This window comes from Oculina patagonica, chromosome 3 (genome assembly GCF_052425735.1).
Source record: "Oculina patagonica isolate OP01 chromosome 3, crgOcupat, whole genome shotgun sequence".
Lineage (NCBI taxonomy): Eukaryota > Metazoa > Cnidaria > Anthozoa > Scleractinia > Oculinidae > Oculina > Oculina patagonica.
The window spans coordinates 28,686,232-28,700,438 of record NC_135760.1 but is presented as its reverse complement, the minus strand read 5'-3'; the positions used below and the strand labels follow the sequence as shown (position 1 = coordinate 28,700,438).

At 40.7% G+C, this 14,207-nt stretch overlaps 1 protein-coding gene across 1 annotated transcript in view; it reads left to right on the top strand.

The window, feature by feature from the left end:
* Window positions 1-13,906, top strand: part of LOC144647364 (transcription elongation factor SPT6-like) — a 43,014-nt gene extending 29,108 nt beyond the window's left edge. Inside the window, exons 16-31 of the mRNA XM_078507167.1 lie at window positions 428-582; window positions 1,348-1,390; window positions 1,610-1,753; window positions 1,898-2,152; window positions 2,662-2,874; window positions 3,972-4,109; window positions 4,914-5,081; window positions 5,462-5,689; window positions 6,162-6,566; window positions 6,947-7,087; window positions 7,900-8,006; window positions 8,321-8,409; window positions 8,756-8,871; window positions 9,431-9,553; window positions 11,992-12,340; window positions 12,423-13,906. Coding sequence (XP_078363293.1) covers window positions 428-582; window positions 1,348-1,390; window positions 1,610-1,753; window positions 1,898-2,152; window positions 2,662-2,874; window positions 3,972-4,109; window positions 4,914-5,081; window positions 5,462-5,689; window positions 6,162-6,566; window positions 6,947-7,087; window positions 7,900-8,006; window positions 8,321-8,409; window positions 8,756-8,871; window positions 9,431-9,553; window positions 11,992-12,340; window positions 12,423-12,922 — 3,174 coding nt within the window. The 3' untranslated portion in view covers window positions 12,923-13,906. The remainder of the gene's footprint in view (window positions 1-427; window positions 583-1,347; window positions 1,391-1,609; window positions 1,754-1,897; window positions 2,153-2,661; window positions 2,875-3,971; window positions 4,110-4,913; window positions 5,082-5,461; window positions 5,690-6,161; window positions 6,567-6,946; window positions 7,088-7,899; window positions 8,007-8,320; window positions 8,410-8,755; window positions 8,872-9,430; window positions 9,554-11,991; window positions 12,341-12,422) is intronic.
* Window positions 13,907-14,207: the final 301 nt, after the last annotated feature.

The window sequence follows — 14,207 nt, the reverse complement described above, 5'->3', positions numbered from 1 at the left end:
AGCTTTCTGAATTTACTACCTACAAAGGTTAATTTTCGTTTGTTACCTCACAGTTGATATTTTACCTAAGTTTTGCAGTTTGTCTGACCAGTGTGCTTTGCAATTAGACTATGTGCGCAGTTTGTTTGTTTTGTTCAAGCAAATAATCAGGTGCAGTTGAGTTGACAATTGAAATTTATATAACAATAATAAGGAATAATAATAATATTACTTTTTGAAATTAAGAAATGACAACACATATTTGTGTACGCTTTTATAATCAGCAAATGGTCAACAGTGCTACGGCCAATGAAGTGCTTGGATTTGTTTTTTACTGCGGCTAGTTTCTTCTAACTTAAATTGCATGCCCTTCTTTCGTTAGCTCTTGCCCCTCCCCTCTGCTTCAAAAGTTTACGATGCAGAGGCTAATGTCATTGTTTTCTTGTAGGAAATTGATGAGTCTCACTCCTGCAGTACGTTCAAGTTTATTAAACACAAACCAGTCAAGGATCTTAAAGGAGATCAGTTTCTACGAATGTGTAAAGCTGAAGAGGATGGTTTACTCGCCATAAGCATTGGAATCGACCTGGACAAGAGTGCAGGGTAATTAATAATAACAGTAATAAACCTGTCCTAGCTGCACAAGAGCTTGCTTGCAGGCTTGTCTCGACATATTTACATGTAAAATTATTCCCCTTACTGGTACCCGGCATTTCTCATAATTCAGATGCAGTGGAGCAGGGGGGGCAGAAATTTTCTTTGAGGGTTCATCCACACCCCCCCCCCCAGCCCCCCACACACATTTCAGTGACAAATGTATCGTTAGCGCATCATAAAATTGGTTTATCACGATATCCAGTCTCATGATCTTTTGACAAATCATTTCATCAGAATCGACTGCTTGGCAAAATAATATGGTGTAGGACTTTTAACCAAGCACCTCTCCCAAAACGCTACTAGGAGAGGTCTGCAAGCTGTAAGGATTTTATTTGACATTGCCTGTGGCATCGGCAACTTCTGAGCGTAAATTTTATGCCCTCCTACGACTAAAAAACTACCCCAAAAGCACCACGGAGCAGGATCGTTTGAAATGCCTAGTTATGCATTGTCACAAATTGATAACAGACACACCAGACGCTGTGCTGTTTATATTGCAAAGGGGTCAACTTAGCAAAAGACATTTTGGAAAATTAAGGTAGGGGTATGCCTCCCCCCTCTGCAGGGAAAGTGTCACTTGGTTTGAAGTACAATGAGCCCCCCCCCCCCCCCCCCCCCCCCCCCACACACACACACACACACACACCCACACACACCCACACGTTTCAAAATGTTCCACTGCCTCTCTTCATGCTTTTTTTGTAATTTCAGATACCAGAGTTACTTTGATGAAGTCAAGCAGTTATATTACAGGGTAAGGTAGTACTTGGTTGCTGTGTAACTAAACTGATTGTATGTCAAATTGATTTTTTCTGGTGTTTGATGTGTTTTCTTAACTGGGACGAGAAACATGCAATGATTTAAACAAACAAACAAACTGGAATGACAAGTATAGCAAATTCATCATGATGTGATTTCTCTAAGAAAATTGGCAAAACTTACAATTGGTGCAATATTACTTTTCTTTCTGTAGGATGAATTTAGCCATCTAGTACAAGAGTGGAACACACAAAGAATGAATGCCTTGTCACGAGCCTTCGATCAAATGCTGTATCCACTTCTTGAAAAAGAACTTAAACTCAAACTCTTACAGGAAGCCAAGAATTTTGTTGTAAAGGTGAGGTTATAGTACAATGGCATCATGTGAGTACATAAATGCAGAGAAGGCTATGTCACACCAGGGTTTTTTTACAACTATATGAAGTCTTTATTTTCCAGCTGGAGTGTTAACAAATGCTTTTTATATTTACTGTAACAACAGTCATGTTGTCGCCGATTGAGGTCATGGATTGAAGTTGCTCCATACCAACCCGAGCAGCACGTGGACGAGCAAGACTATGATGACAACACCAACAGTGAAGGGCTCCGTGTGTTGGCATGTTCCATCTCAGCCAGTCCAGATACGCCAGCCTTCCTGGCCATGCTGGATGGAGGAGGACAAGTGAATGACTACCTTAGACTCAAGTATTTACTCAACAGACGGAATACAACAAGAGCTAAAGAACGAGAGGATAAGGTTAGACTTCATTTGACTCTTGTTTTGACTTTGTATGAGCTTTGTAATGGATGGTGCATCTTGAGTTTTAACCTATCAAAATTTTAGTCTTTCATTATTGGACTATTGCATGTTTAGTCACTGGTATAGTTCAGTTGAAATTTCAGAGTGTTTGTTCTACTTAACGTGAAAGTGGCATTATGTAACGTTATACCATGCTTGCTTTAAATCTTTACAAGTGCATCTGAAGCCTTATTCCGGTCGGTCCGTGGCCAAAGCATAATTCTCTTTACTTGAAACACGCATTGATTGTGTGACAACCACTTCTTGATTGAAGTTAGATTAATTTTGTTTGATGGAGTTTGATTACAAAATTTTCCGTTTGATTTCCAAACGATTGCTTAGGTCGAACACTGAAACATAATTTCCATCTAAACAAACAGCAACCCTTAACGATGCTTACAGGTTTTTTGATCTATCTTCTTTCCTTGCTGTGTAGACTGTGCATGCTTTTATTTCTTCCTTCACAGGAAAAGGACCTGCAGACATTGAAGCAGTTTATACTCAAGAAGCGTCCTCAGGTTGTGGTTGTCTCAGCTGAATGTCGCGAGACAGTTGCTGTGGTGGATGACATGAAAATGTGTATAGCAGAGCTAGAACAAGAAAATCAGATACCAAACATCTCTGTAGAAGCTCTGGATGGTGAAGTAGCACGTGTGTTCATGTCTTCTCCTCGATCTGAGGTATGTATGATTGGTACTCGTCCAATTCTTATTAATTAGTCAATCACAATCAGAAAATAACACGAACACTACGAAAGGCGTCAGTTTAACATCATCACGTCATGCATGTTACTAAGGACTGTTTTTTGTTACCTCTGTTCTGGTATTTGCTGTCAACACATTACTAATAAGACCAATACTTTCCGATATTTGAAGAACAATGCTTTTACGAAATTAATTGCCTTCGGTCAAACTTATTTACTTTGTGGTTGGGAGCGTTCTCCTGATTGGATAGTAACCTCCACTGTGTAAATAGTTCACATAGAATCCAAAATAATACCTTATCGTTTCTGAGGAAACGAAAGAAAAAGAGATTTTTGGTCTTAACTCTTCTGAAATTAGTGGAAGGCATCGTAAGCCATGAAAAACATTATCTTTGAAAATCTAAAGGAATTTATAACGCTAATTTGCAGAACTTCGGTAATTTCTTGACATTCTCTGTCTTTGCTATTCTTTGAACGCACGTTCAAAGAATAGCAAAGACAGAGAATTTCAAGAAATTACCGAAGTTTATCTAATTCTTTTATCGCTTCGACGAAAGAACTTTCTGAAGCAATTTTATTTGCAGTTAGAAATCAAGCTACGGCTATAAATATTGAGTTTTTGAGGACTCGCAGAAACAACTTAAAAGTTAACCCTTAGCTTTTCAAATTGCGATCCATTTTCATCTGAGCTATCCGCAGCCAAAGACGCTTGTTAAAACAGTTTCAGTGCTCTAATGTGGCAAGTTTTAATTAAAATGGACCATAATTTTTAGGTTCCCTACGACACAAATATATTTTGGCTGTTCAAAAATCAGGTAAAATTTCCGTAACAAAGCCGCTTTAAGTTCGCTAACAAAAAGGACATTACATTCTTTAACTGAATTTGATTTTCAAGGCTACCATGTCGTCTCACAATATCTCTTGTGACACTTTCCCTAGTCTATTTTCTTATGTTGATAAAATGACTTGTACATGGACATGAAGAGCATGGTTAAGTGCGTGTGTTTACGTGTGTTGGCGTTGCTGGTAAGTCATAAATTTTGAGCTCTTCAATGTTGCTTTCTACTGTTGCAGAATGAGTTTCGTGAGTACCCCTCCCTCCTGCGTCATGCAGTGTCCCTTGGTCGTAGGATCCAGGATCCACTCACTGAGTTTGCTGCTCTGTGTGTTGAGGAAGATGAACTTCTGTGTTTACGACTGCATCCATTCCAGGTAAGAGTCATCTTACAGGAAGAAAACCTACTAGAACCTAAGCCACTTCATTGGAATCCCGATTTCTCAAGCCTTGAAGAAAGATGAAAACTGGTTCGTGAAATTGTGAGTTGAAGATATTGAAGCTGGTTTTGAATTATGGCAAAAAAACAGGTTTTGTTTTCACTACCAAGGAGGCATATTTTCGTAGATTTACTGTAGCACTCTTTTCGTTGTAGAAACAGATCTTGATTATGGGAGGCACGGTGGCCTAATGGTTAGCGGGCTGGACTTCAGCTCAAGCAGTTCAGGTTTGAGCCCTGACCGAGGTCACTGTGTTGTCTTCTTGGACAAGACACTATAAATGGATACCCGCAAGTATAATGCTGGGGGTAACCCTGCAATGGACTAGCATCCCATCGAGGAAGGAGTAGAAACACTCCTTGACACTACATAACTTAATGCTACGGAAATCGAAAATAAGCATGTGCATGATGGGCCACTAGGCCCAGACACAGACGGTTTGTCTTTTGCTCTGAAGCTTGTCCGAATACACAAACTTGCTTTAAGGTGCTGTTACTAAAAATAGTTTCTAAGTTTAAAATGTGAGTTATCAAGAGTCCTTTTTCCCACAGGAGCCGAGAAATGGTTATAAGTTGGCAAGACTTTCGAGTTAGTGGGGAAAATGTTGAAATGGAAGGAACGAAACGTCTTTTGGTTCCAGTTGTCGATAGGTTTGAGAAATCGGGATTCCCATGTAAAAGTTCTGTTATGACTGTAACAAAGGCGATCAAGCATTTTAAACAAAATTTCTTAACCTTTCAGGACCATGTATCCAAAGAGCATCTTGTGAAAAGCCTCCACCAAGAATTTGTGACAGTTGTAAATGAGGCAGGTGTTGACCCCAATCGCCTTTTGGAGCATCCGCACACAGTTGCGTTGTTGCAATTCGTGTGTGGTCTGGGACCTAGGAAGGCATCTTCCTTATTAAAGGTATTGTTAGAAAACAGAGTTGTTGAGTTGGAAAACTTAGAATATTCCAAGAGGATAATGACTGCTCGTAAAGGAGGAAACGAATGGTTGAGAAATGGCAAGAGATCGAAGTGCTCATTTTGTAACCCATTTTTTGAAACCATTTTTTCGTTTTGAAGTTCAAGTGTAATTGCGTTTCCATTTATATTAAAAAAACTTCCATACACATATATGTTTCTAAAATGCCAATCATATATCACCAAAATAACAACCGCTTCAAAAACGTGGACGTCAAGGGGAAAAAAATTGCCACTAGGATAAATAACCAGTACACATAATCAAATCAACATTTTAGAGAAACTATTATCCTCCAACATTGAAATCTCAATCACTGTTTTCAGAGTCTACGTCAGCAATGTACCAGACTTGAGAACCGCTCCCAGCTTGTGACCGTGTGTGGCCTGGGTCCCCAGGTGTTTCTGAACTGCGCAGGCTTCATTAAGATTGACACAGCAGCCATCAGTGACACGACCACGGACTACATCGAAGTGCTTGACGGTTCACGAGTTCATCCGGAGACCTACGAGTGGGCCAAGAAAATGGCCGTCGACGCACTCGAGTACGACGAGGTAATGGAGTTTTACAGCAACACATGTTTCATAACTCAATATTACTATCATGTTTTCATTAGAGTAGGGTTAGAGTTAATGATAACGATGATTGCATTTATATAGCGCATTTTCCATGTGTATGTTCAAGTACGTTGTACACATACTGTAATTTACTACACACAAAGGCCAAACCACAACACCGGGAGCTTCTTGCCCTACTCTTTGTGTGGGATTTTTAACGTCCCTGCTAAAAGACCGACGATACAGGAGACGGGACCGTTTTTCGCCCTTTCCGCGAAGACTAGAATGTCTAACCATTTGCAGATGTAATACAAAGGCAGTACATTCTCCTCAGCTGTTTTAAGACCCTGAGTTTTGGTCCGGTCTGGGGTTCGAAACTTCGACCTCCCGCACAGCATTCCGGCGCTCTACCAACTGAGTTATAAAGAGAATGTGAATTTGTTGTTTTTGTTTTATCACATTCCTGCAGGCGACAATGGAATCGAACCCTTCATCTGCTTTGGAAGAAATTCTCGAGGCTCCCGACAGGTTAAAAGACCTGGATTTAGACGCGTTTGCGGAAGAGCTTGAGCGTCAAGGCTACGGAAACAAGCGAATAACATTGTATGACATCCGAGATGAGTTGTTTGGCCAGTACAGGGAGCGCCGCTCCCCGTTCCGTTCTCTAGCAGTAGAGGAACGCTTCAGACTGCTGACTGGTGAGACAAATGAGTCTCTTTACGTTGGCAAGATGGTGGTATGTACTGTGACTGGCTTTGCCAACAGGAAACCTCCGCGTGATATGATCGACCAGGCGCAGCCAGTCAGGAATGACGAGACAGGCCAGTGGCAATGCCCCTTCTGTTTGCAGGATACCTTCCCTGATCTGAGCGAGGTAAAGTGGGGAGGGTGGTCAGACAGTTTGTCCTAGTAAATCAAGAGTTAGTGGGGACTAGGGAGGGGGTAGTCAAACAGTATATCCTAGTAAGAGAGTGAACTGGGTTGCTTCAGCTTTTGGTTTATAATTTTCCCACCTCAATCTCATTAATTTGCTCAAGGCGACTGGCCTTTTAATATTGTTGTGCTGTTTTTTGTGTCAGATTAGAAAACCTTATTTATTATCGACGTGGATTTTAGTAAAAAATCACCTTCGTAGATTTCAAAAAAGGTTGAACATCCACTGTTTAAATCTGTTGTGACCGTTAATTAACCCTGTCAGTCCAAGTCAATTTTATAAATTGTGTACCAAGCTTAAGATCACTGCATGTTTTGTAGGTGTGGACACATCTTGATAATGGAAGCTGTGCAGGACAGGCAGTTGGCGTTCGTACCAGATTGGAAAATGGATTGTCCGGGTTTATTGCTACAAAGATGATAAGCGACAAATCTATCAGTTCTCCTCACGAGAGAGTCAAGGTCTGCTGCAGGGAAAAACATTCCCTCCTTTTTCTTCCTCGAGCATTTTCCGCAGCTCCCTCAGTCTAAGAGCAAAACGTGTTTAGGTCACAACCACGACAGAAAGGCTTAGCCTAAAGCAGGCTGAGCAGATCCTGACACGATTTACGTAGTAGTCATCAACTTATATTTTGTAATTTGAGAGACCCCCTGACTGCCCATTGCATCACTTGTGCTATGTCACCATATTTGTACCCTTTTTTCTGATGTACGAAATAACTTTTAACTAACTTTCTAAGGGCCTGATTTCATGAGCTGGGCTAGCCTGGTTTACCAGGCTGGCTCGGCTTTCTAAGATGTCTTTCCGCCCTATGTTACGGACTACGACGACGACGACGACGGACTACGAATAATTTTGGCATGAAGTGGAAGTTTGAGCAATTTGGTGCGAGGAATTTGCGCGATTTTTTGAAAAAAGGAAAACCTCAGCCAGTCGAGCCGGGGTCCCGGTGTATTGGCTGTCCTGGTTATGATGTATTTGCGACAGATAAACATTTTTTCTGTGTTCAACAGACTTTTCGGGATCTTTGCAAACCGAGCAAGCCCGGTCTAGCGGGAAGGCCTAGCTCATGCTATCAGGCCCTAATGTAGAAAACACCAAAGAAGTGATACAGAAAGAAAGATTCTGACGTATATCGAACGAGAAACTTAAAAAGAATTGACGAACTTTTTCAAGATGCGGCGTTCGTGATTCGCCAACTTACGTTCGCATCAGGCTCAATTACAAATAAGAAAAAGTATTAAATACCCTATCCTATACATGTTTTTTTCAGGTGGGGATGACGCTACACTGTCGCGTGACACGTATTAACATGGAGCGGTTTCAGTTGGACCTCACGTGTCGTTCATCGGATCTCGCAGATAAAGAAGGAAAGTTTAGGTACATTTTGTTACATGTTTTCAAAACTATTCCAACCAAGTTTGCTAATAAACCCTGATGAAGAAGGAACTATCAATTTTGATTAGTCAAGTGGTTCACCTCACGCTATACGCGCGTGATTGATAAACAAATCACAATCTGTTGTTCCAGTATTTAAAATCTTTCTTCGTAGTGGCTGCCTAGATAATGTTTAGATAAATGTTGGCAATCATCAATTTTTCAATCAAAACCTAGCGGAATAACACGAAATTTGCCTTTTACGAGAAAACGCATGCGGTCATCGTACTGATTTTGTTTCTCAACTGTTCTTGCAGTCTTCCTAAAGACTTGTATTACGATCAAGATGCGGCAGACAAAGACAAGAAGGACGAGGAAGCGGCCAAAAAGAAAGCTAACAGACCAAGTTGGTGTTCATTCACTCAGCCCTCTTATTGTCTTGGTCGTAAACAGTTGTTTTCCGGTTAAGTAGATTAAACCTCTAAGCTAAACTAATCTTCAATGAAAATATCTGTCTGCGAAAAACCGGTTGCGGAGATAATTCATGGCTCAAATTTGATCGAGAAAAGTAAAGAAGAAAAACCTGTTGGACTTGGTTACCCGATTAGCATTGCCCAAAGGAAACGTAACACTGAAGACGAGTTAATTCGGTTCAAATGTATTATTTATTATTTATAAAGCATTCAAACGAATTTGTGTTCTGTTTGTAGTGGAGGATAATAATGGCAAGCAATTGGTATTTTGTTTTTTAGAATACGTGAAACGTGTGATCGTACATCCTGCATTTAAAAATATCTCATTTAAGGAGGCCGAGAGGCTGTTAGCTGAAATGGACCAGGGAGAGTGTATTGTGAGGCCCAGCAGTAAGGTAACCGTCTCCCCATTTAGTGGTTATTACTACTGCTATTTCAGTAGACACTTAAATAACGGTTTGACCGACCGACCGACTGACTGAGAAAACGATAGGTTTATCTCACCTCTATCGACTGCAATAAACTCATTTAATGCACTAAAGAAAATGCTGGCCTTATCTTAAAAGGGTTTAAAATCCATGGTTGGTACCTGCCACGGTTTCAATTTTAAATAAAGTTTTTAAAAAGTAAGCCCAGATGAATGCCGGAAAGCGTGGTGACCCAGTGGCTAACATGTTAGACTCTCAGTCTCTCCACACTTAGGAATGCAAATGGCATCAAAGAATTGTCGGGGAAACCTGACAGACATTCTGCGATGAACTGACGTCCCATTCATGGGAGTTAATGCTTCTTTGTACCGCAAAATGTATAAATGAGACACACTGTCTCACAAAAATTTTGAACAATAAAATATCCGCTGAGTTCTCCTGTCACTTCCTAACCGCGAGCACCTCGGAGAATTGGGACCGGAAAGAGATACCTCTATCCTAACAGGATTGTGATTTGTTCCTTCAGGGCGCAGATCACCTGACTGTCACGTGGAAGGTTGATGAAGGTGTTTACCAGCACGTGGACGTGCGCGAGGAAGGAAAAGAGAACGCGTTCAGTCTGGGGAGATCACTTTGGATTGACAGCGAGGTACGTATGAGATTAAAACTATCTTTCTTGTACATGGCTAAAACAGTCTGTCTCGACCATTAGACTTTATTAAAACCTGGAACATTGGATAATGTATTTGCAAAGGTTTGATTGGCTTAGCGGCCATTGGATATTAGCCATTAGTATGTACTCAAACAGTGGATAGCGTTTTTGGCGCCGCACGCTAATTGGCTACTTAAACTCCGAATTTCCTTTGTTATTATTCAACAAATGCGCGTGTTGCCCATATATGGTCAAAATGTTAACGTTATCTGTCATCCGTACATAACAGATCTCCTGCGATATACGTAGGTTGCGAATATTCGTCCGAAATCTTGTAAAGCGCTGCATAATGACAGTTTTTCTATCTGCAAAATGTGTTTCGTCGACAATTTGTTGAATATTAAAACAATTATCCTGCTCAATCTTGCGGAATATCGTCTGATTTTAGCCAAACTCGGCCTACGGCCTCGTCGGCTAAGTATCTGGCAATATTCCGCGCGTTTTCGCAGGATAATTGTTAACTATTCACCTCCGAGCAACTCGCGCGCGAAAACTGTACTCGTTCACGTAATAAACTAGTCAAAATCATCCTTTCGGGCTCTGTTATCTTACTGTTTGAGTATATACTAAAACAACTACAGTTAAATCTCAATAACTGGAACCTCCCGCTAACTCGAACCATTTGCGATTCCCCTCCAGGACGTTCTTACTAATTTACCCTCGATAACTCGAACTCCCGATATCTCGAACCTTTTTCAATTTCCTTGAAGGTTCGAGTTGTCAGGATGAAACTGTATTCACTTCAGTGTCGGTGGCTAGTGGTGGATATTCGTGGCTCGATAAATATCCACCACTAGCCACCTCCACTTCGGTGAATAGTTGTTAATTATCGCATCCCCGACAAACAAGGTCGGCAAAATTCGTCTTTGGTCTTTTTAACGACTACGTGCCTTGTTTCCTTTCTACCATCTCACATTCAACCCACCCTCGAGGAATAATTGTTAAATTTTCTGAATTTTGTATTATTACTCGTTTTTCTGTCATTAACACTCTAGTTACTACAGAACACTTGACGACGTCATTTCTCCCCTGTTGTAATATTTGTTATATTGTTAGGAATAAAAGAAATAGTTCTTAGTGCCCTTGGCGAGCTCTAACTGGAAACTAATTGGTGTATATAAACTGATGCGCAGACCTTCCTCTATCTCTATCGTTGAAGAGTGCAGGATGCGAAGCTGTTTTGAGAAAGGTTTACTACAGGGACGGATTGTTCGAAAGCGCTTGAGGGTTCAATTTCTCTTGTGTCGACGTGTTTTATTGCTGTGTTTTGTGGTGTTTGAGATAAGTCGACGTCAAAACTGGAGTACAGAAAATCGGATACAAACAGTAAACCACACTGAAAAGTTGAAAAACTGAAATCAAAATCCACGCTAATCCTGACTTAGTGTGCTTAAGAGGAAATCCGCCAGGACTTCGAGTAGTTATTGGACAAAATTATGTACCAAAACTATTTACACCTGATTGCAAGCTTTTGTGTTACTGCTTCAAATCTCTTATCGAAAAAAATCTTTTCTAACAACACCAAACATCGAAAACCAATTGCGAAGTTCCACTAAATTCCCATGAATCGCTTAAAAGATGTGAACTTTTGACCATAGCTTGTGAACTTTGAATATCATTTTCTCAGACTCTGATAAGAAATTGTTGTACCAGAATTATTTCCACCTTATTGCCAACTTTTTTGTTACTGCTTCAAAATCTTATCAAAAGAAATCTTTTCTAACAACACCAAACATCGAAAACAAATTTCGAAGTTCCGCTGAATTCCACTGAATCGCTTAAGACGAATTTACAAAATGGCTACACGTGAGATTTTGCCTATACCTTGTGAACTTTGAAATTCATTTTCTCAGACTCTGATAAGAAATTGTTGTTGGTGTTATCACGGATAATTACTTACATCTTTACCTTTTATTAAGGGTAGGAAATAACGCAATAGGATTTAAATTATTCTGGTACTTGATTTTTGTCCAACTTTAATAAATATTACTCGACTTCCTAGTGGATTCCGTCTTAAACACCTCGGCCCAGACGCGACAATGATAAAAGGTATTATGGACAGTGGCAGTTTACCGTTGCTTGATTAAGTTTATGGTAGTTCATCAACGGTATATCCAAAAAACTGTCTCATCCTCATTACCCGCTATCACACGTTTCCCTTTACGTTTGGTTCATCGCAGACCCTGACTACCTTTCAGCTTTGTCACGTATGGAAACCTTTCTCAAGACGGCTGTACATGAATTGATGAAACTACACAACTGTAAACGATCTCTTAGGAGGAGAGGAGAAGCTGTTAAAAATCGTAGAAAGGCTGTCTTCAAGATAATAGGAAATTTTGTTTTAATAGCTATAAGAATATGATTTGACTTTGCAGGAATTTGAAGATCTTGATGAAATCATTGCGCGACACGTTCAACCAATGGCGTCATTTGCTCGGGAAATTCTTAACCACAAGAACTACAGAGCGGTGGATGGAGTCAAATCTAGATTGGAAGAGATTCTTCTTGTGGAGAAAAAGAAAGCGCCACAGAGAATCCCGTACCTTATGAGCACATGCAAGGAATTCCCTGGAAAGTTCTTCCTGGGTTATCTCCCCCGCGTCAAGCCTCGGGTAGAGTATATCAGTGTGACCCCGGATGGCTTTCGGTATCGAGGAAGAGTCCACGCCACATTAAATGGCCTGTTTAGATGGTTCAAGGAGCATTTCAGGGACCCCATACCTGGTAGGTGTCCCGTCAACAGTTTGTTCGCTTGATTATTAATTTGATTGTTTTCTTTGTCATTCAATAAAATTTGGTTTTTCAGGTACTCCTCGCCACAGAATGCCCGTCTCCATGTCTGAAAGCAACACTCCCTACACCCCAGGGGGTACCCCCTCCATTAACTCTGATGTTGACCCTGCCAGACTTCTACCTCAGCTTCAGCAGCACTTCCCACGGGGAATCACCGACCCCAAGGTTTACTCAGCGTTGGCCGCAGTTGCTAGGCAACAGCAACGGCAGGATGCACAAAAGAAGGCAGCAAGCACACAACTCACGCCTGCGCAGTGGGGCGCTGCCGCAGCCCAGCATATACAGCGTCAAAACAAGCAGCGATCTCAGCTTCAACAAACACCTACACAGCAGACCCCAACACAACAGACACCGACGCAACAGGGATACCAGCAATATCCACAATATGGCTACTATCAGCAACATCAGGATCAAACTCCGACTCCAACAGCAAGTACCACTTATGGATACCAGCAAACATATAGTGGCGGCAAGCCGAAGGCGACTGGAAAGGAAAGTAGCAAGAGCCGGTAACCTCCTGTCTCGCCCCTCCCTGGATCAAATCGTTAACAAAGCTACGTCATTTGACTATCGGTTTTTGTTTATTATTTAATTTTTTAATTCCAGTTAGAAAACGAAAGTTGAAGAACGCCGGTAACCAAATAACTACGTAGTTGAAATAACAGTGTTGATATGGGACAGTCTTTTCTGGAGACCGAGTAAACGCTGTGTTTGTTTCCTGCTAGTACACATTGATAACTTAATTTTTTTAAAAGTAAAATATAGGGGGTTTCCTATGTAAAACAACAAAGCAAAATAAGTGGATCAATAAGCAACGTTGAAGACTTGCTAAAATGAAATAAGGGGCATAATTAATGAAATCGTTTCGCCATTGGTTGGAAGTGCACATTAAATGAAATTGTTTATTGCTAAAATTCAAATTGTAGCTGTGAGACTTCCTAAGTCGCAATTCGTAAATTTATCCCTGCAGGTTACTTAAATAAATTGCTTTAATCATCGAAAACTTCTCAGTTTAAACTGAAACTACCTACATATTGATCGTATGTTGTTTATTGTTTCATGTTATATGGCCCCACGTTAATGTCAGTTTTGCGTTCGTGCTGCGTGTGAGTAGAAAAGCACTCTTCCTGTGCTATATTTTTGTAATATATTGGTGATTGTGATGGTACGTTGTCACAAAGAATCATTTTGTAACTATTTAAACTTTCTGTGATAAGAAAAAAAAACAAATTAAAAAATATCTTAAGATAGAATAGATTATGTTTCGTTTCTTTCTCTTTTTTTCAAATCGAAAGGTCGCGAGTGGAGAAAGACAAGCAACCAACATAACTGGCATTAATGGGCTCGGAGAGGTAAACCCATCCATTTATGGCGTAGCCGAGGGAAACATTGAGATTGGAGGAAAACAAAACGTAAATGGTTTAACGAGGGACCAGTCATTAAGTGATTTGTAATAAAGCACAGCGTAATGCATTAGTAATGCAACGCCAAGGAAAACGTCGATAAAAAAGTGAATTGATATTTGACGTCAGAATCTTCTGATCATCTAGGTCAATTTAGTCTTTCTTTCGGTGTCACAAGTGCCTTACTCTTGTATAGTATTTATTGCGGGCCCAAGAGAGGCCCGCAACCCTAAACTTGACAGTGACCAGCGGATTACGTAACAAGCGTGCGCGCCACGTTTATTATATAGCTGCTCAGAACCGGACGTCTTTTAAAAATTTCTTCTTTCACTAAGAACGATCAGAATGCGAAAAATGTGTCAATCACAACGCGTACCGAGCCCCAACGGAAGTTT